The sequence below is a fragment of the Pituophis catenifer genome, unplaced genomic scaffold (assembly GCF_029215685.1).
Source record: "Pituophis catenifer annectens isolate HBS135680 unplaced genomic scaffold, rPitCat1.0.hap2 SCAF_17, whole genome shotgun sequence".
Classification (NCBI taxonomy): Eukaryota; Metazoa; Chordata; class Lepidosauria; order Squamata; family Colubridae; genus Pituophis; species Pituophis catenifer.
This window is the reverse complement of record NW_027256897.1, coordinates 4,449,390-4,471,041: the sequence shown is the minus strand read 5'-3', so window position 1 is coordinate 4,471,041 and position 21,652 is coordinate 4,449,390. Positions and strand designations below refer to the sequence as shown.

The window sequence follows — 21,652 nt, the reverse complement described above, 5'->3', positions numbered from 1 at the left end:
CCATCTGGAGGGAGAGTAGAGCATTTTAGCTTCTTTCTTTTTTTTTCCCAAAAAAAAATATATATATTTGCTAGGAAGGCCGGGGCTGAAGGACTGGGGATTTATGGAAAGGGTGGATGCCTGGATATGTTGTTGAGAGGGAGGGGTGAGGGGGTTTTACTGGAAATGTGGAAGAGGAGAGGAAAGAGAAACACACAAACTACACACCGCTTTCCTTTCCTTGTGGTGGGGAAACAAAGATTCCTTTCTTTGAGGGTCTTTCCTGCTCTACCAGCCCAGGGGTCTCTGTGCTGTTATTTATTATTTCGGCTGGCAGGTAGCAGCTTTCTTTCAGCCGGCTCTCCCCATCGAATGGGAGTTGAAGACATCTACAGCTGGCTTCCCCCCACCCCCGGCAGCCTCCCCCTTGGCCCCCCCCAGGATTAAAGGGAGCCCCAATTCTCCCCTTCCCTTCTTTCTCCCAATCCCCCCCCCCACAGCTGGAAGTGGTTAGAACGGTTTACGCTACTCAACTGAAGTCATTCCAGGCACTTTTGAGCAACTGCAGTCAAGGATAGGGTGGGTGGGAAGGATTTGGGCCACCTCTGGAATCCAGATGCGGAGGCCAATCTGAAATCTAAAACGCATGTTTGCTTTTGGGCTGGCAAGGAGGAGGAGGAGGAGGAGGAGGGGGGAGGAGGAGAAAGAGAAGAAGGGGGAGGAGGAGGAGAAAGAGAAGAGGGGGAGGAGGAGAGGAACAGGAGGAGGAAGAGAAGAGAGGGGGAGGGGAGGGGAGAAAGAAAAGAGGAGGAAGAGGAAGAGGCGGGAGAAGAGGAGGAGGAGGAGAAGATGAGGAGGATGAGAAAAAGAGGAGGAGGAAGAGGAGGAGAAAGAGGAAGAAGAGGAGGAGAGGGGAAAGAGAAGAGGAGGAAGAAGAGGAAGAAGAAGAGGAGGAGAAGGAAGAGGAGCAGGGGAGGGGGAGGAGAAAAGAAGAAGAGGAAGGGAAGAAGAGGAGGATGAAGAGGAGGAAAAAGCAAACGAGGAGGAGGAGAAAAGAGGAGGAGGAGAAGGAGGAGGAGGGAGAGGAAGGGGAGCGGGAGGAGGGGAAAGAGAAAGAGAAGAAGAGGTGGAGGAAGAGAAGAAAAGGAGGAAGAGGAGGAAGAGGAAAAGGAGAAGAAGAGGAGGAAGGTTCAGGTCAGGAAATTTTAGCGGGCAAGACCAGCCGGGCAATATTAGTCAAGGTGGGATGGAGAACAGCAAAGAGTAATATGGCAGGGAGCGATTTAATCTTAGGAATTGTCTCTTGAAGTTGAGTCCCCTTCCAAGGTTTTGGATGGCCTTCAAAAGTCTCCGAGAGGAGAAACATCTGGAAATCTTAAACCAGAAAAACCCGCTTGGAACTCCAGAGAGGTTGAACTCAAAAACCAATCATCCTGTGCAAACAGACTCAAAAAAAAAAAGCATCGTGCGGCCTTTTCCCACCGGTGTCTTCCAGACGATTTTGGCTCCGGATTATAACTACGTAACTCAGAGGTTGGCGGGAATCTTTTTCCAACCCAACTTAGTGGAAAAATCCACGGCATCTATCAACGATTGCAGTGTTTCCATCCCAACCTTGGAGACTTTAAGAAGACAGTTGGACTTCAACTCCCAGAATTCTGCCGGCTGGGGAATCATTCTGGGAGTTGAAGTCCCACCCGTATTAAAAGCCACCAAGGTTGGGAAATATTTAGATCAGGGGTCGGCAACCTTAAAAACTCAAAGAGCCACAAAGGTCCTAACCAAAAGCACCCCATTCAATTCTGGAGCCGACCGGAAATCCGGTTTCCCCCACCATAGAGTCTCCTCCTAGCGCGGCGTCCTTTTTCCTCTACCTTGTTGTGGCTCCGACCCCCGAGCCCATCTTTTCGGAGGAAGAAGGCTCCGAACATGAAGGAGAGAAGCCAGCCAGGCCTCCCTCTCCAGGCCCCTCCTCTCTGGCAATGCCTCAGGTGTCTGCCGAGGGAGAGGAGATTGACCAGGAGCCAGGTGTCTCCGATGACAGCGATGAGGGTGATAAGTCGTTCCTGGATCCACACCAACGAAGGCGAGATAAACGTTTGCAGCAGATGAGGAGGCGTGCCAGGGATTAAGCTGAGTCACTGGACCACACCCCACAGGCTATATAAGAGAGTGTGGTGGCCATTTAGACTCTGTGACGGACAAAGCTAACTTCTGGCTAGTCACTTTGTACAACGCCTGAATCTGCTGAAGGTTTCATGTTTGAGCTGGACTGTTTTGAAAACGGTGTGTATTCGTTGGTGTTATCTGGTGGAGGAACACTCCCTCTTCTTGTAGTAAAGCACTTGGCAGACGGTTATCGTATTGCTGGCAAGTTTCTGATAACGAACCTTGTGTGTGCCGAGTACTTCTTTAACCCCCGGCTGGCTGTTTGTGTGTGTGTGTGGGGACGGGGACAGAACATACCTGTCATAACCGAAAGTCTTATCAGTTGTGGAGCCGACCGGCGACAGGGAGCTGCAGAAGAGGGATGAAAGAGCCACATGCAGCTCCAGAGCACCGGGTTGCTGACCCCTGATTTAGATAATCAGAACACCTATCCGTTAAATACTTTGAAGCTGTCATCACCCTCCCCAGCGGTCGGTTTCAGATTATGTTACTACCGGTTCACCGCCCACACTCACACTCGTTTTGTGCGTGTGTGCATCCCTGTTCGCGCACGCGCCTGCCTTCTGCACATGCGCCCAGCCTCCAACATGTGCCTAAATAGGATGGCATAGAGCTGGGGTGGGCCCACCAGCGATTTCCGCTATTTCCGGTCCGAACCGGCTGAATAATGAACGCATGAAAAATTCATATCCCTAGCAAACTTTTCTCCTTCTATTGCAAATTAACCTTTCCTTTTGAGTTACCAAGTTGAAATACTTTCGTAAGGGAGAATATATATCGTGCGTACCAGGGGTGGGTTCTAAATTTTTTTACAACCGGTTTTGTGGGCGTGGCTTATTTTGTGGGCGTGGTTTGATGGTCATGTGACAATTCCTTAGGATTTAGCAGAGGTACTGGTCTACCAGGCTTTTAACTGCTTGCAGAGCTGTACCGGTCTACCCATTTGTTCTTGGAGCGTTCCGGTCTGCCCATTTGTTTTTGGAGGCACCGGTCTACTCATTTGTTTTTGGAGGCACCGGTCTACCCATTTGTTTTTCGAGCACTCTGGTCTACCACCACACTGTCTTTTTAACACTGATCAGCTGTAGGGCGGCCCTTTGAAGCCCCATGGCAAGAGTTTAAACAGTTTTTTTTCCTTCTAGCCAATCAGCTTGGCCTCGGGAGGCAGCAAATAGATTGGGGGCGGGGCCAAATAAAAGGTAAGAATAATGCGGAGTGGGGTGTGGGAGGACCCAGCTCCCAAACAAAGAGAACCGGTTCGGTGATGTCATATCATCACCGCTACCGATTCGGCCGAACCGGGAGGAACCCATCACTGGTGCATACACTGTTGTGCTTCCCTCTCCCTGCCCAACCATCCTTTTTGATTTGCACCTTTTTAAAGAAAATATAGTAAATGAAATCCAACGTATTTGGGAAGAATTAACTTTTATGTCTAAGGCTTACAAGCGTTTTCATACTTAGTGGGTTGGATGATCGCTTAATTTGAAAAATCCCTTTGAAAAAAATCAATAAATAGCAAGCATCTGAAATTAGTTCAAAATAAACCAGAGTTGTTCCTACTAGGTATCTTTCCACAAAAAAATTAATAAGGAAAATGTATATTTGATTATACATGTAATAACAGCTGCAAGAATTGTGTATGCTCAAAACTGGAAATCAGAGAAAATACCTTTGGAAGAAGAAGTAATAAAAAAAAAATTTAGACCGTGCAGAAATGAATAGATTAACTTTGATGATTAAAGATAAGGAGGAATCAGAATATTTTAAAGCATGGAATTATTTTTATAGCTGGTTGGAAAAGAGATATAAATGATTGATACTATAGTTATGTACAAATGATGATTATAGTATTGATTTAGAAATGAAATGTTAGAATGGTTTGGATGAATATGAATATGAAAATAGAAGAAACTTATGGAAGATGGAAAAGAAGCCTAGACGATAATACCGAGGCGTCACAGGGAAGGGAGGATTGATGTATTAAATGTTTGTCTGTCTTAAAAATTTTTAAAAAATATTTAAAAAAAAATAGTTCAAAATATATGAGGAGGAAATATTCTCCGCTAATCGTGTTACTTTAGGCCTCCAGATGTGCTCTAAACATCTGACCCTCCGTGAGTACCTTTATTTATTGACTTAACCTCTCAGCTGCTCCACTCTCAAAAGATCTTCCAATACTTCCTTTTCTAGCACAATCCCTTTACCATCCTTTGCGTTGACGTCAAATTGCCGTCCGCTGCCATTTGCCCAAAATGCTCAAAGCTAGACGGTCAGGCCTGTCTACTCTAAAATATTTTTTTTTTAAGCTCTCCTGGCAGGGAACGAAAACTTAATGCCGACGAAAAACACTTTTTACAACTGCCTCGATTTCAGCCAAGGCGAAAGACAGAAATCACGGCGGCCTCTGATTTATGGGGGGGGACACCATTTAATTTATCAGCGATATGCTAGCTAGGAATTTTGCCAAGGAGAAAGGAAGTATTATATTTTCTCTCTCCCAAACTTGCAGAATCCCTGGTGAGCCTGAACAACGCAAATTGTCCGTGCGTTTTTGTTATAGACAAATGCATAGAAAACAGCACACACGGACAGAAGTTTTTCACATAAAGCAACTGCAAAGGGAAAAAAAAGGAGACGTCTATGAAGAGTCTCAATCATCCAATCGATCAGAATAGAGCGGGAAGGGACCTTGGAGGTCTTCTACTCCAACCCCCTGCTCAAGCAAGAGACCCTATACCCATGATGGCGAACCGATGGCAACTCACCTCTAAAAGAGAGATTTCCAACCTTGGCAAATTTAAGACTTGTGGGCTTCAACTTTCAGAATTCTGGGAATTGAATATTATCATATGTGGTGGACATCAGGGGTGAAATCAAAATTTTTTCCCCCTACCGGTTCTGTGGGTGTGGCTTGGTGGGCGTGGCAGGGGAAGGATACTGCAAAATCTCCATTCCCACCCCACTCCAGGGGAAGGATACTGCAAAATCTCCATTCCCACCCCACTCCAGGGGAAGGATACTGCAAAATCTCCATTCCCACCCCACTCCAGGGGAAGGATACTGCAAAATCTCCATTCCCACCCCACTCCCGGGAAAAGGATATTGCAAAATCTCCATTCCCACCCCGCTCCAGGGGAAAGGATACTGCAAAATCTCCATTCCCACCCCACTCCAGGGGAAGGATACTGCAAAATCTCCATTCCTACCCCACTCCAGGAGAAAGGATATTGCAAAATCTCCATTCCCACCCCACTCCAGGGGAAGGATACTGCAAAATCTCCATTACCACCCCACTCCAGGAGAAAGGAAATTGCAAAATCTCCATTCCCACCCCACTCCAGGGGAAGGATATTGCAAAATCTCCATTCCCACCCCACTCCAGGGGAAGGATACTGCAAAATCTCCATTCCCTCCCCACTCCTGGGGGAAGGATACTGCAAAATCTCCATTCCCACCCCACTCCAGGGGAAAGGATACCACAAAATCTCCATTCCCACCCCACTCCAGGGGAAAGGGTACTGCAAAATCTCCATTCCCACCCCATTCCATGAACTAATTTCAGCAGGGTTAGAATTTCTTCTCATTTACGGCGGAGGAAAGGGGGACGATAAAACTCAAGGTCCTTACCTCGTCATCTTTGTACCACGAGAGGTTTTCAGCCGTCAGGACAAACCAGTATTCCTTGGAGCCGCCTTTCATGATGCCAATGTTATTGATCGTGAGCCAACCCTTACGGATCACCTGTGGTCACCGAAACACGCCAGAGTCATGAATGCCAGTCAAGGATCCAGACCAATACAAATACAATGGCACCACACCAAACACAATAAGCGGCAGAATTGGCTTAGAAGCTGTTCCGTGGAGAGCACACAACTCAAGCCAACAATCTGAGATTAGTGATGTGAAGTCTTGGGGGGGGGGAATTTGGAAAAGCTTTAAGGGAAATAACATTTCCTTCCCCCCCCCAAGTCTAAAAAGGGAAAGTTTTTGCAAAACTATGCAATGCATGCAGCCGTCTTTGCATAGTCAGGATTATCGATTAAGCAAGGCAAAGGAAGAGATGAGAAACAAAGGAGTTAATAAGCATTTAACAACTAAATTGTATTTTTCGGAGTATAAGACGCACCGCAGTATAAGACGCACCTACCTTTTTTGGTGAAGAAAAGAAGAAAAAGAAATCTCCCTCTGCCTCTGAGCAATTTTGCTTCCTTGCAGCAAACAGCCTGCTTTACTTTCACTTTCGTTTTCAGCATAGCTTGATTAGCACAAGGGGGAAAAAAAATCTGCTCCAGCAATTTACCTCTTTGCAGCAAGCTGCAGAGCCCTGCGCAAAACAGCTGAGAGCAAATCAGCCGAGAGTCGGGAGGCCGATGGAATCAACTTGTGCTAATTAGGCTGTGCTGAAGCTGGAGGGAGCTGTTTTTTCTTGCTGTTTGCTTGCAAGGAGGTAAACTGCTGGGAGGCAGAGGCCAAAGGGTGGGGGCCAGTGGGTGGGCGGGGCTACATTCGGTGTATAAGACGCACCTAAATTTTCACCCCCTTTTAAGGGGGAAAAAGGTGCGTCTTATACTCCGAAAAATACGGTAAGCAAGAACGGTGCTGGGAAACGAAACCTGAGTTCCTCTCTATCGTGTTTATGCTGTGTGTGAACCTATCAAACATCCTCACAGCTGTGCCCTTGGCCATGTTTAATACCATGAACCTCAGATTAGGCACCTCGGAAAGTCATATTTCTCCACCTATCTAGAGAATGACCAGTTGGGGACTCCCCACTTTCCACAACCTCCAGTACACACACCCCTGGATCAGGGTCGAATTCAAGAAGGCCCCACGTTCCTAAGATGGCGGCCTCAAAAGGTTGGAGTTCAGCAACTAGGAGCTCCAGAAAAGATGGTTATGGACCATGCTGACTGGAGAGAGTGGCAATTATCCACTGCATCTCCAGAACCTCAGATTGGACGGACTCTACTGAAGAGGTCCCATCTCAAGCTACTTCCTAAGATGGTGGCCTTCAAAAGGTTGGAGTTCAACAACTAGGAGCTCCAGAAAAGATGGTTATGGACCATGCTGACTGGAGAGAGTGGCAATTATCCACTGCATCTCCAGAACATCAGATTGGAGGCACTCTACTGAAGAGGTCTCATCTCAAGCTACTACTAGAGGTTCATATTTACTCAACTGGGCACCGCAGGGCGGTCCCATTGACCTACAGATCTTTTCCTCTGCTCATATCCTTTGCTCAGTGCCATCAGGACTCAACTGTGTTGGGTGCCAGCACACAAATGACATTGTTTTGGAAATGTGTTCCTTTGTTTTCCATGTCTATCATCCTAAATTCTGGGCAACTGATGTCCATTGTCTGTTTTTTCCCCTCTTTTCCATCTGTTGGGCATTTCATGCTTCTTCTCAACTTGGAATCTGCCTGTTGAGTTTCAGATATGTTTAAAACCACTCGTCTGTGTGTCCTGCTCCTTAAAAGGAGCATCTTCCAGATGGAAGACGATGGGAGCTGTAGTAACCACATCCCCAAAGCACCGGCTGATCTGGATGGGTGACTTTGCAACAGGAAACCTCTGGGATGTTAGAAAGGTGGAACTTTACACTATTTGAATTGTTTAATTCTACAATTCCCTTCACGTTTCTCTGATCCGCCTACAGCAGTGATGGCGAACCTTTTCTGCACTAGCTGGCCAGCGTGCACATGCCTATTTTTTGGCTGTTTTCAGGCTGTCTTCAGGCTGTTTTTCGGGCCGTTTTCAGGCCGCTTTTTTGGCATTTTTCAGGCTCTTTTGGGCCGTTTTTTTTAAAAAATGGCCCGAAAATGGCCCCAAAACAGCCTGAAAAATGGCCCAAAAACATGACCTGAAAAATGACCCAGAAAATGGCCTGTTTTTTTGCTGTTTTCAGGGTCATTTTCTGGGCCATTTATCAGGCCATTTTTCAGGCCGTTTTTGGGCCGTTTGGGGGGGGCATTTTTCAGGCCGTTTTGGGGCATTTTTTTAAAAAAAAATGGCCTGAAAATGGCCCCAAAACAGCTCAAAAAATGGCCTGAAAATGGCCCAGAAAACGGACTGAAAAACAGCCTTTTTTCAGGGCCATTTTCTTGGCCGTTTTTCAGGCCGTTTTTCAGGCTGTTTTTGTGGGGCATTTTTCAGGCCGTTTTGGGCTGTTTTTTTATTAAAAAAATGGCCTGAAAATGGCCCCAAAACAGCTCAAAAAATGGCCAGAAAATGGCCCAGAAAATGGCCTGAAAAACAGCCTTTTTTCAGGGCCATTTTCTGGGCCGTTTTTCAGGCCGTTTTTGTGGGGCATTTTTCAGGCTGTTTTGGGGCATTTTTTTTAAAAAAATGGCCTGAAAATGGCCCAGAAAACGGACTGAAAAACAGCCTTTTTTCAGGGCCATTTTCTGGGCCGTTTTTCAGGCCATTTTTCAGGCCGTTTTTGTGGGGCATTTTTCAGGCCGTTTTGGGCCATTTTTTAAAAAAAAAATGGCCTGAAAATGGCTCCAAAACAGCTCAAAAAATGGCCAGAAAATGGCCCAGAAAACGGCCTGAAAAACAGCCTGTTTTCAGGGCCATTTTCTGGGCCGTTTTTCAGGCCGTTTTTGTGGGGCATTTTTCAGGCTGTTTTGGGGCATTTTTTTTAAAAAAATGGCCTGAAAATGGCCCAGAAAACGGACTGAAAAACAGCCTTTTTTCAGGGCCATTTTCTGGGCCGTTTTTCAGGCCATTTTTCAGGCCGTTTTTGTGGGGCATTTTTCAGGCCGTTTTGGGCCATTTTTTAAAAAAAAAATGGCCTGAAAATGGCTCCAAAACAGCTCAAAAAATGGCCAGAAAATGGCCCAGAAAACGGCCTGAAAAACAGCCTGTTTTCAGGGCCATTTTCTGGGCCGTTTTTCAGGCCGTTTTTGTGGGGCATTTTTCAGGCCGTTTTGGGGCATTTTTTTTTTAAAAAATGGCCTGAAAATGGCCCAGAAAACGGACTGAAAAACAGCCTTTTTTCAGGGCCATTTTCTGGGCCGTTTTTCAGGCCATTTTTCAGGCCGTTTTTGTGGGGCATTTTTCAGGCCGTTTTGGGCCATTTTTTAAAAAAAAATGGCCTGAAAATGGCTCCAAAACAGCTCAAAAAATGGCCAGAAAATGGCCCAGAAAACGGCCTGAAAAACAGCCTGTTTTCAGGGCCATTTTCTGGGCCGTTTTTCAGGCCGTTTTTGTGGGGCATTTTTCAGGCCGTTTTGGGGCATTTTTTTTAAAAAAAATGGCCTGAAAATGGCCCAGAAAACGGACTGAAAAACAGCCTTTTTTCAGGGCCATTTTCTGGGCCGTTTTTCAGGCCGTTTTTCAGGCCGTTTTTGTGGGGCATTTTTCAGGCCGTTTTGGGCCATTTTTTAAAAAAATGGCCTGAAAATGGCTCCAAAACAGCTCAAAAAATGGCCTGAAAAACAGCCTGTTTTCAGGGCCATTTTCAGGGCCATTTTTCAGGCCGTTTTTTTGAAAACAGCCCGAATAATGGCCTGTTTTTTGGACGTTTTTCAGGCCGTTTTCAAGCCGTTTTCCAGTGCTCCGGCATCCACGAAGACCAGAAGAGCAGCTGATGATGGTGTGCATGCCCACAGAAAGGGCTCTACATGCCACGTCCGACACGCGTGCCATAGGTTTGCCATCACGGGCCTGCAGTATCCAAAATGGATAAACCCTTGTCCAATCTGAATGTCTTCGCTTCCTTATTTCTCTTTCCCAAGAAACCTGGGTCAGATTTTGACTTCTTTCTCCTACCTGCTTTGTCTGCATACCTCTCAGAGGTTCTAAAATTAGTATTTTTTTTTTCAGACATGGCCACAAACAATGAGTGGCTATTTTATTTCTCTCCCCCCCCTCCTCTTACTCACCAGGATCTCATCCTGAAAAAACAGAGCCGCACCAGCAGAAACAACAGGAGCAAAGAAAGGAAAAATTATTACTCAAAAAACAAAACAACAAAAAAAAAAGCAATTGGAAGGAAGAAGCTGTGCCACCAAAAGTGTGTGTATATATATACATAGAGAGAGAGACACACACATAAATGCATAGATGTATATACACACATATACATATAGCTTTCCCGATTTGATTCCACCGAATGCAGACACCACAATATTCAGACTTACTCCACACCCGTAGAGGACGATGGGAACTGTAGTCTCAAAACATTTGGAGCATGCTAACTTTGGGAAGACCGGGAGATGATAACACCCCCCCCCCAAATGTTTATGACTGGAGATGTTAGCCCGAAACATTTCAAAAAAAAAAAAACCTCATGCCACAAAAGGAAATTTGCTTAAGTTAAAAAGGAGAAGAAAAAAGAAAGGGGAAAAATTAAGCATAGGGGCTGATCTTGAGAGAGGGGGCCAGGTCCATCTAGGAGTTATGTGCGGACTCCGGAGCCTCCAAAGTCGGACATCAGCGAGGCAGAGGAACAGGGAGAGCCTGTTCTCAGTGCGTGCATGCGCAGAGCAGCCAGAAGGCAAGAATAGTTAAGACAAAAGGGACGACTCGGGAGTAAGGCTTGGAGATGATTGGCCCCTCCCATAAGACATAAAGGAGGCACGTGAGCCTTTGCAGGAAGCAACTTTGTTCGTTCTGGCTGGTTTAAATTCTGAAGCTCCGTTTTTGACTCTGTGCTCCGTGTGGCCTTGCAAAGCTAATTGCCAATGAGGTCTTCGGCAGCGTGTCAGGGAGATAAAGGAAGCCTAGGCCAGAACCCCTACCCATCTTGAAAAATGGGGTGAAAACGGGAGCCGATGGATGGCCAACGTATAGAAACCGAATTTATCTACGTAGAGGACACGGTCCACATCTCCCGACATCCACAATGGACATTAATGAAATCATCCACCATAAATCATGCCAAATAACACTGAAGACCACTGACATCCATTCACGACACGGGAACCCCCTAACGTTCAATTATTGAGGGATTCTTCTTACCTGATTCCCAGCTGTTTTTTTCTTACTCATTTGGCTGCTCCTTTGCTGAGCACTGCAAAAGAGAAATTTATATATATTTGCAACGTTAAATTTTCAAGCAAGCAAGCTATCAGAATAGAGCGGGAAAGGGACCTTGGAGGTCTTCTAGTCCAACCCCCTGTTCCAGCAGGAAACCCTATCCCATTTTCAGCCAGGAGGCTGTCCACTCCTTTCTTAAAAACCTCCAGTGATGAAGCATCCACAATTTCTGGAGGCAAACTGTTCCACTGGTTAATTGTCCTCACTATTGGGAAGAAAATATATTTAAAGACCTAAAACATTAGATGGCCTCTGGAAAAACCCAAAGATCCTTTTTCAAAAGGCAACTGGACTTCCTTTGTTTTTCCTTGAAGATGTTTTGCTTCTCATCCAAGAAGCTTCTTCAGTTCTTCAGAAGGCCACTGGACTTTGTTTTTCCTTGAAGACATTTCGCTTCTCGTCCAAGAGGCTTCTTCAGTTCTTCAGAAGGCCACTGGACTTTGTTTTTCCTTGAAGACATTTCGCTTCTCGTCCAAGAGGCTTCTTCAGTTCTTCAGAAGGCAACCGGACTTTGTTTTTCCTTGAAGACATTTCGCTTCTCGTCCAAGAAGCTTCTTCAGTTCTAACTGAAGAGTCTTCTTGGATGAGAACTGAAGAAGCTTCTTGGATGAGAAGCGAAACGTCTTCAAGGAAAAACGAAGTCCAGTTGCCTTTTGAGAAAGCACTTTTGGGACAACCATGACCAGGAGGACTAAGAATGTCCGTAGCCTTCTGGAAAAGCCGTGTTTTCAACCTTCCCCAGGAGGCAGAGTTAACATCTGGGTGAAATTTGTCAAGAGGAACAACTTCAACACCAACAAGATGGGCTGAAGTCATCTCATAGAAGTACGTTTTGACTTACTTGGCAAATCCAATGAAGTCTTCATGATTGGTATTCATATAGGCGAGTTCAATATCTATCAAGAGCATGACCTGAGAACGAAAACCATGAAGAAGCATTTGAGATCTCTCAAAATGACCTTCATCAACATCTCGACAATAAACTCATGGTTACTAACGCCAGAATATTGCATCAGGGCCTCCAAAACTGTGAGTCTTCTGCTCCTGTAACCCATAGGGAGGGGGATTACAGGAGTTGAAGTCCAGCTCGTCTGGTGGCTCTCCAGAGGTGGAAAGCTGGGCTTTGTTGGGGGGAAAGCTTGGACTCCAAATGAAAAACTGCCCTCTGGAAGGGGGCAGTTGAGTGTCTACAGAAATGGGAAGCATCTCCAGACAGGAATCGCCAACCTTTCAGACCTCATGGAACACTAAATCCATAATTTTCAATCCCACCAGACCACTGCTGGGTGGACATGGCTAGGTGGTCATGTGACTGGGTGGGCGTGGCCAACTTGATGGCCAACTCGATGTCACTCATGTGGAGGGGTGCCTCGCTGGCCTCTACTCACCGCTCCCCTACCAGCCCCTCCTCGCCTCCTCGCCCGGGCTCCTTAGCGTCCCAACAGGAGGCAGTTGTTGGAGCTAAGCAGCCACCATGAGAAAGAGTTGGCAAAAAAAGCTCAGTTCAAATTAGATCTGGTTGAGAAGGAGGCTCAGCAGAAGCACCTCACTGAGGACTAGGAGCATGGGCTTTCCAAGCAGAGGGAAGACCTGTGGGAGTGCAAGGCCAGGTACCGGCGCCTGGAGGCTCAGCGGGCTGAGATGGTCAGCCAGTTCCAGGCCATGAGGCAGTCCCACTGGAACGAGGCCCTCCGGCTCTTCGCCACCAACGGCTCTTCCCTCCAGCCTTCGCCCAAAGCCCCACACCAGGAGGCTGAAGCAGATCCCGAGTCAGAATTTCTGCCCCCCTCCGACCCACACAAAAAGACCCCGAAGGGGGAGACTCTTTGCAGCAACACAAACGTTCATTGCATGTATCCAGCTCAGGGGCCGAAATTTGAGGACCCCTGATTTAGTGCAATATAAAAAAAATGCAAAGAATTTTTCTGCAGACCACCAACATTTTCTCGCGGACCACCAGTCGGTGACCGCTGAGATAGAACATACCTGCTCTTTGGTCCTTCCTTCTCTCTCCCGGATGTAAGTGGTCACGATACGCTCCATCTCCTCTCGCAGGTGAGGATACTGGACTAGCTGTATGGGGAGGAAAAATGGAGAGGGAAGAATGTCCAGTCAGAGAAGAAGGAGGTGGGAAACATACCCCCAAAACCCTCCAAGAGTATCTGGCCAAGGTTGTTGTGGAGCGTGAGAAAGCAAGAGGGAAGAATATGGGAAAAAGGGAAAGCTGCGAAGATGTTTTCCAACGTTCAACTAAGTTTGGAAGTTCTTCCTTAAGGCGCATTTTGTAAGCCTGCCTTCAGTCATGGTGGGTTTTCGTTTCAGTGTAGGACAAATCCATCCATGCTGGCTTGCAAATCACGGCTTAGGGAATCAATATGTGGAGTGCATCAGGCCAACCGGGCCTTAACCAATCAACCACGTTTCAAGGAACCATGGCTTGAGGTGATGCCGATAGCAACGTCTCCCACGCCAGGAGGATGACGTTGAAGATGAGTTATGGAGTCCATCCAAACACATTTTAATTTTTTTTAAATTTAATTTTATGGAATTAACGATAGCCACCCCTTCAGAAGACCCTGGGTGGGTTTAACAAGGAAGCCATCCTTAACCATCATTTAACAAGGGGTAAGGAGGCTATTTATGATGTTTTGATGTTTGCTGTTGTTTCGGAGCAGTGTTTCTTGACCTCGGGCCCCCTTTGAAGGTGTGTGGACTTCAACTCCCAGAATTCAGCTGGCTGGGGGGGAATTCTGGGAGTTGAAGTCCACACATCTTCAAGGAGCCAAGGTTGAGGAACATCACTCTGGACCACAAGTCTCCACACCTTGGTTACTCTACGATGTGTGGACTTCAACTCCCAGAATTCCTCAGCCAGCCAGCATGGCTGCCTGAGGAATTCTGGGAGTTGAAGTCCACAAGTCTTAAACTTGCCAAAGTTGGAGACCCCTGGAGAACATCTTCTTTCTCGCTGGAGACAGCAAAAACCAGATAAATAAACAAACCCCAGTTTGGAAATTGGAAAACATCTTCCCAACTCTTCTTATCCAAAACAGACCCCACCCCATTCCTCTCCCAACCCCCAACTCCACCCCTAAAAAAATTGCCAAAAAAAAAAAAAAGTTCCCCCACAGTTTATGCCACGTTTTGACCGTCGCCATTTGGCACGTCTCATGCGGGGGGCGGGGGGGCGGGGAAGCATCCAACGTTGTGGGAAAGCGAGGACATGCACGACAACGACACGGGTGGTGCCACGAGCAACGCACAACACAGATACAGCCGTTTCCCTCCCCACCCTACCCCCCCAAAAAAGGTTCATGCGTTGGGGTGCAAAGGGGAGGGGAGAGGGGGCTGTAAGATAAGCAGCACCCAGAAAATGCCATCCTTTTGAACAAGAGAGCGGGCAAATCGGAGGAGGGGGACTGGCGGACGCCTTAAAATTAGGGGTGCCATCAAATTCAGCCTCAACAGACACCCCGTTTCCTGCTCCTAAATCTTTCTAACTAGGGGTGAAATCCAGCAGGTTCTGACAGGTTCTGCAGAACCGGTAGCGGAAATTTTGAGTAGTTCGGAGAACCGGCAAATACCACCTCTGTCTGGCCCCAGGAGTGGGGAGGGAATGGGGATTTTGCAGTATCCTTCCCCTGCCATGCCCACCAAACCACGCCCACAGAACGGGTAGTAAAAAAAAATCTGGATTTTACCACTGTTTCTAACCATGATCCCAGAGGAAGACGCCTCTCCCTGCAAACCAGGGCTTGTCAGATCCCCTGATCCACCGCTAACCTACATCTCCAAACAGCTTTTTCCCCGGAATTCATGCTACCCAGTCCCCCCACTCTTGCTACCAATGGCCACGATCCAGGGGGGTATCCTAACCCTGACTTGGAATTAGGATTTCTTGGTGGGCACGATGTTAACAAGCTTTGCTCCCTGGCCGGAGCGACAAATCTGACTCACTCGTTAAAGAAGCCGTGGAAAAGAGCCCTAGCCGGTTAGTTTCCTGCTCCTAAATCTTTCTAACTAGGGGTGAGTTAGTTTGTGGCTTAATCCCCTGTCCGAACATAGAAAATGGCTGCTGGGATCAGGACGCCAGGGAAACGAAATTGGTGAATCCTGGAGAGCGAGACTCCACCACGACAGATCATCTTTTGAGCAAGTTCCTGCTTCATTGGCTTGGACTACATGTCCCCTCGTCCTTGATTGCCTCCCAAAACTAACCTCATTTCCCAAGTGGGTCTCATATTTTTCCTTGCTTCGAGAGGGCCAGGATGAATACAGAATAACAGAGTTGGAAGGGAACTTGGAGGTCCAGGAAACCTGCCTAGACCATTTCAGACAAATGGTTGTCCAATCTCTTTTTGAAAACTTCCACCTGGAGGGAAGCCATTCCGCTGGTCTATTGTTTTGGCTGTCAGGAAATTTCTCCTCAGTTCCAGGTTGCTTCTCTCCTTGCTTAGTTTCCATCCGTTGCTTCTTGTCCTGCCTTCAGGGGCTTTGGAGAATAGCTTGACTCCCTCTTCTTTGGGGCTGCCCCTCAGATATTGAAAGACTGCTGTCATGTCACCTCTAGTCCTTCTTTTCATCAAACCAGACATTCCCAGTTGCTGCAACCGTCCTTCATATGTCCCAAAGGTGCTTTTTTCAAGAGGCAAATTTACTTTCTGGTTTTTCTTGGAAGACGTTTCACTTTTCATCCAAGAAGCTCCTTCGGCTCTGGATAAGAAGCGAGCCGAAGAAGCTTCTTGGATGAGAAGCGAAACGTCTTCCAAGAAAAACCAGAAAGTCCAGTTTCCTCTTGAAAAAGCACCTTTGAGACAACCATGACTTGGAGGATGGAGAATCTCCATAGACGTCTTTCATACGTTTTAGCCTTCACTTCCCCTAATCATCTTGGTTGCTCTTCTCTGCACTCTTTCCAGAGTCTCAACATCTTTTTTTTAATGTTGTGATGACCAGAACTGGATGCAGTACTCCAAGTGTGGCCTTACCAAGGCATTATAAAGTGGTATGGACGATCTTGATTCTATCCATATACTAGCTGGATACCTGTACTTCGTTACGAAACTATGGGATTGGGTGGCGATTTGTAAGTGGAAGGCGTAGACATTTTGGTGAGGTAGCGACGTTTAGTACTGTAAAGAGCCCCAGACCCCTCCTGAGTGAAGGAGTGGAACGTCTTCCAGTTTGAACTGAGGTAATAATGGAATGTGAGGCAACTGGCAGTTGGAACAGAGTTCTTTTCAGGTGGGGAGGGGGGAGTAGAACATCTAACTCCTTAGCATCAGAGCATGTTAATCAGAAGTGAAATGCTCTGAAGTCTGCTACCGGTTCGTTTTGCTACTGGTTCGCTTTGTGCGCATATGCACGGTGCACGCCAAATGTGCGCTTCGTGCGCATGCACACCACAGGCGCTACTGCGCAGCGCTGAAAAAGGAGGATTAAGAAGCCTTTTCTTAGTCTGAAAAGGTAAGTAGAACAGCAGGATTTCCTACTTTCTAGCCAATATAAATCGTGAGGCACAGCTGATCGTCGGAAATACCAGTTCGCCCGAACCGGTAGCATTTCACCCCTGGTGTTAATATAATAATGTATACGAAATACTAATGATTGGGTGGTCATTTCAAAAAATCCTTTCTTAGCGAGCACCTAGAAGCCAAGAGGAACTTACATACCAAATTTCAAGTTTGTAGGCTTTACCGTTCTGGAGATTTTGTGATGAATGAGTGGATTTCGCTTTTTATACAGAGAGATTCTTGATTCTACGGCTTTCTATATTCCTTCCGAGGCCATGTTGGCCTCTGTTCCACCCCCTTCTCCGAAAAATTTTGATTTCTCTTTCAGGCAGATCTGTCATCTCTTCTCCATTCTTCACCGACACCCACACAGGGGCTGTTGGAAAAAACAGATGGATCCATTTCCTGTCTCGTTTAGCAATTCTTAGGAATGATTTTCCCTTTTTTTTTCCCCCCACTCTCCTCTCAGATGCAGGATTTTTAAAACAGGGTTTTTTTTTTCTTCTTTTCTTTCTTTTTTCTTGCCACGGGGCGGGTTTTGCCTGAAATGAGTTCACCGTTGAGGAATTTGGGGAGCAGGAAGCCATTGTCGGACAGAGAAAAACGAAACAAAACAAAAATACGGGAAAGTGTTGTTTAAACAGCTTCAAGTTTTCATTCATCCCCAATGCAGGGAGTCCTCGATTTGCAATCGTTCGCTTAGTGACCGTTTGAAGTTATGACGGCACTGAAAAAAGTGAGACGTCACCACAGATTTCATTGCAGCATCCCCAGGTTCACATGATCAAGGTTGATTCGGCCTTCCGTCCTTCCATGGTTCAGTAAACGAGGAGCCAGATTGTTGGGGGCAATAGGTTGACTCTGTAAACCGCTTAGAAAGGGCTGTAAAAGCACTGCGAAGCAATATATAAGTCTAAGTGCTATTCTGCTATTGCTGTAGCTGCATTAGGAGCCGTGGTGGCCCAGTGGTTAGGATGCAGAATTGCAGGTTAATTCTGCCCACTGCCAGGAGTTCGATCCTGTCTGGTTCAAGGTTGACTCAAACTTTCATCCTTCTGAGGTCGGTAAATATGAGGACCCAGATTGTTGGGGCCATAGGCTGACTTGGTAAACCACTTAGAGAGAGCCATAAAGCACTGTGAAGTGGTATATAAGTCTATTGCTATTGATCTATTTCTATCTATGTCTATCCATCCATCCATCCATCTATCTATCTATCTATCTATCTATCTATCTATCTATCTATCTATCTACCTATCTATCCACCTATCTATCTACCTATCTATCCACCCATCTACCCACCCACTCATCCATACATCTAACATATCTATCTATCTATCTATCTATCTATCTATCTATCTATCTATCTATATCTATATCTATCATCTATCTATCTAATCTATCAATCTATCAATCTATCTATCTATCAATCTATCATCTATCTATCCTAATATCTATATATCTATATCTATATCTATCTATCTATCTATCTATCTATCTATCTATCTATCTATCTATCTATCTTAATATCTATATCTATATCTATCATCTATCTATCAATCTATCAATCTAATCTATCAATCTATCAATCTAATCTATCATCTATCTATCATCTATCTATCCTAATATCTATATATCTATATCTATATCTATATCTATCCTAATATCTATATCTATATCTATTATATCTATATCTATCTATATTTATCTATCAATCAACAGTATATCTATCTATCTATCTATCTATCTATCTATCTATCTATCTATCTATCTATCATCTATCAGCTGTGGTGGCGCAGTGGTTAGAATGCAGTATTGCAGGCAAACTCTGCTGCCCACTGCCAGCAGTTCGATTCTGACCGGCTCAAACTCGACTCAGCCTTCCATCCTTCCGAGGTGGGTAAAATGAGACCCAAATTGTTGGGGGTGGGGGGCAATAGGCTGACTCTGTAAACCTCTTAGAGAGGGCCGTAGCGGAATATAAGTCTAAATGCTATTGCTGTCATAATTCGGGAGTTTGACAACTGTCATGTATTTACTAGGGTTGCAGCATCCCGGGGTCAAGTGATCGCTATAGGCAACCTTCTGACAAGCAAAGTCAATGGGGGAAGCTGTCTTCGTTAACGACCGTGTGATTCAGTTAATAACTGCAGCAATTCCCTTAACAAACCCTCGCAAAATCAGGCACGATTCACTGAACAGCTGCCTTGCTTTAGCAATGGAAATTCTGGATTCAACTGTCACTTTGAGCAACGTAATAACGGAGTTGAACGGGACCTCGGAGGTCTTCTAGTCCAGCCCCCTGCTCAAGCAGGAGACCGTGTACCCTTCCAGACAAGTGGCTGTCCAGTCTCTTCTTAAAAGCCTCCAGTGATAGAGTATCCACAACTTCTGGTGGCAAGCTGTTCCACTGGTTAATTGGTCTCACTGTCAGGAAATTTCTCCTTAGTTCTAGGTTGTTTCTCCCCTTGATTAGTTTCCATCTGTTGCTTCTTGTCCTGCCTTCTGGTGCTCTGCAGCTGAGCCCCCTCTCTTCTCAATGCTGTTATCATGTCACCACTAGTCCTTCTCTACATTAGAAAACAGAATGATAAGAGTTGGAAGGGACCTTGGAGGTCTTCTAGTCCAACCCCCCTGCTCAAACAGGAGACCGTATACCCTTCTGGGCAAACAGCTGTCCAGTCTCTTCTTAAAAAGCTCCAGTGATGGAGCAACCCACAACTTCCGGAAGCAACGTGTTCCACGAGTTAATTGTCCTCCCTGTTAGGAAGTTTCTCCTTCCTCGTTTCTATCTTCGCCTCCATCAGATGCAGATGCTCGAAGGAGGCTCTTGTCTGCAGAAGAATAAAAACACGAAACAACAGAATACATTTTCTTTCCAGTGTCGGTTTTGGGTTTCGGGGAGCTGAGTTTGGGGGTTGCAGCTGCTAAACTCCGCGCCTGGTGCAGTTTCCAAGCAACTCTTCGAAAGACAAAACAAAAAAACAAACAGAGAGAGAGAGAGAGAGAGAGAGAGAGAAATTGGAAGAACAAGCAGGATGGCTCCCTGGAGTTGCCAATAGGAAGGAATTCCGTAGGGCAGGAATTGAGAAAGGAAACGAAAGTTCATCCTTTAATCACCCAAGAATCCTCTTTACGGACCTATTGTTTTAAGTGAAGGGGGAGCTTCAGAGAATCCGCAGCGGAAAATTAAATCCCTCTCGGGCATCTCTTTGTGATCCTCCTTGTAAGGAGGTTGTTTGCAACAACATCCATTTCAACAACGCAGCTGCTTTTTTAAGACGGTTGTGGCTTGGCCCAGCTGACCAGCAAACTTTCACCAAGACCTCCCCTTTTGTTGTTGCATCGAAAAACACATCTGTTATTTTCCTTAAATAAGGACGTTAGTTCATCCTTTTCTTTTCTCATTCTTGGTTCCGCCCCAAAAGCCTTCCTCGCCCTGCCTGGATCCAGTCTTTGAAATACGTCCGAGAAGCTGCGCCGTCGAGGTTTTTGGTCTTCGTTACAGATCAAAGTCAAAACTTGAGAATCTGAAGTTTGTTTCTTGTGGTTTGTTCGCTGGGTGAATCGAGAGAGCCAAAGTGCCATGTTCAGGAGGCGTGTGGCGCCATCTAACGGTGTCCAGATGTCCTAAAAAAAAAAAACTGTACCCCTTTAACATGGATCCTGAATTGCGATTTTTGGAACAGGATTGAAATAGCACAATTCCAGTGTTCGGTGACCGTGGTTCTCGCCTATTTAACGCTTTTTTTTTTTTTTTTGGTAAATTAATGGAATGCCAATACGAGGAGAAGAAAGGTTAAGAAATGAGGTTTTAAAAGAAATTAACATTTCAGATGGGTGCCAACAAGAAGAAATCTGGGAAAAAAACGGATTTGGTCGTTCTCGGGCATCAGGGCGAAACCCTGGTTAGACTTGAACTGAAGAAGCTTCTTGAATAAGAAGTCAAAACCTCTTCAAGGAAAAACCAAGGAAGTCCAATTGCCTCTTCAAAAAACACCTTTGGGACAACCGTGACCTGCATGGCTGAGAATCTCCATAGACATTTAGCTACGCCAGAGCTGAAGAAGCTTCTTGGATGAGAAGTGAAACCTCTTCAAGGAAAAACCAAGAAAGTCCAACTGCCTCTTCAAAAAACACCTTTGGGACAACCGTGACTTGGATGACTGAGAATCTCCATAGACATTCAGACCAAGAGTTTGCTCCAGACGGCAAGGAGGACATTTTAAGAACATCTCAGACTAGTTTTCTCATTGAGTGGCCATCCCAGGACTTCGAAGCACTCAGAAGAAGGAGAAGATAGAAACCCAACCATCTTCTCCCTTGTCCTTCAGAGCTAGAACCTGTCTACTTATGGCCCAACAAGCATCTTCACCCCATCATCCCTGTTGTGGCCCACCAGCGGCCAGCAGAGCTGGTAGCAGAGTCGGACAGTGAGGAGGTTGGGGAGGAACGTGGGCCAGTCCTGGAGTCAGGGGAAGGCTCGGATGAGGGCTCCGAGTCAGAGGCAGAGAGGGGGCCAAGGCCATCTGGTAGTTCTTTGCTGCCTCCGGAGTCTCCGGAGTCTGACATCAGCGAGGCAGAAGAACAGCGGAAGCCTGTTCCTAGTGTGCGCATGCGCAGAGCTGCCAGAATACAGGAACAATTAAGGAAACAGGGTCGACTTGGAAGTAAGGCTTGGAGATGACTGGCCCCTCCCATAAGACATAAAAGAGAAGCGAACGGGACATGAGCTTTTGCAGGAAGCAATTATTTTATCTAGTCAGTAAAAGCTCTGGAAAAGCTCTGTTTGACTCTGTGCTAAGTTTGGCCTTGCCCTGCGTTTGGCAATTAGCTCTCTGGCTGCATTCCAAGGTAGATAAGGTGGGTGTTTGTAAACACTCCCCTGAAAGACTGTTTGAGAAGCCTTTCGGACTGGGAATGACAACATAATTCACAGCCGTA

General features: G+C 46.1%; 1 protein-coding gene across 1 annotated transcript in view; it reads right to left on the bottom strand.

The window, feature by feature from the left end:
• Positions 1-21,652, bottom strand: part of DNM1 (dynamin 1) — a 77,991-nt gene that overhangs the window by 36,774 nt on the left and 19,565 nt on the right. The window contains exons 9-12 of the mRNA XM_070955673.1: positions 13,182-13,268; positions 12,037-12,107; positions 11,118-11,169; positions 5,779-5,892 (exon numbers count right to left, since the gene is read on the bottom strand). Coding sequence (XP_070811774.1) covers positions 5,779-5,892; positions 11,118-11,169; positions 12,037-12,107; positions 13,182-13,268 — 324 coding nt within the window. The remainder of the gene's footprint in view (positions 1-5,778; positions 5,893-11,117; positions 11,170-12,036; positions 12,108-13,181; positions 13,269-21,652) is intronic.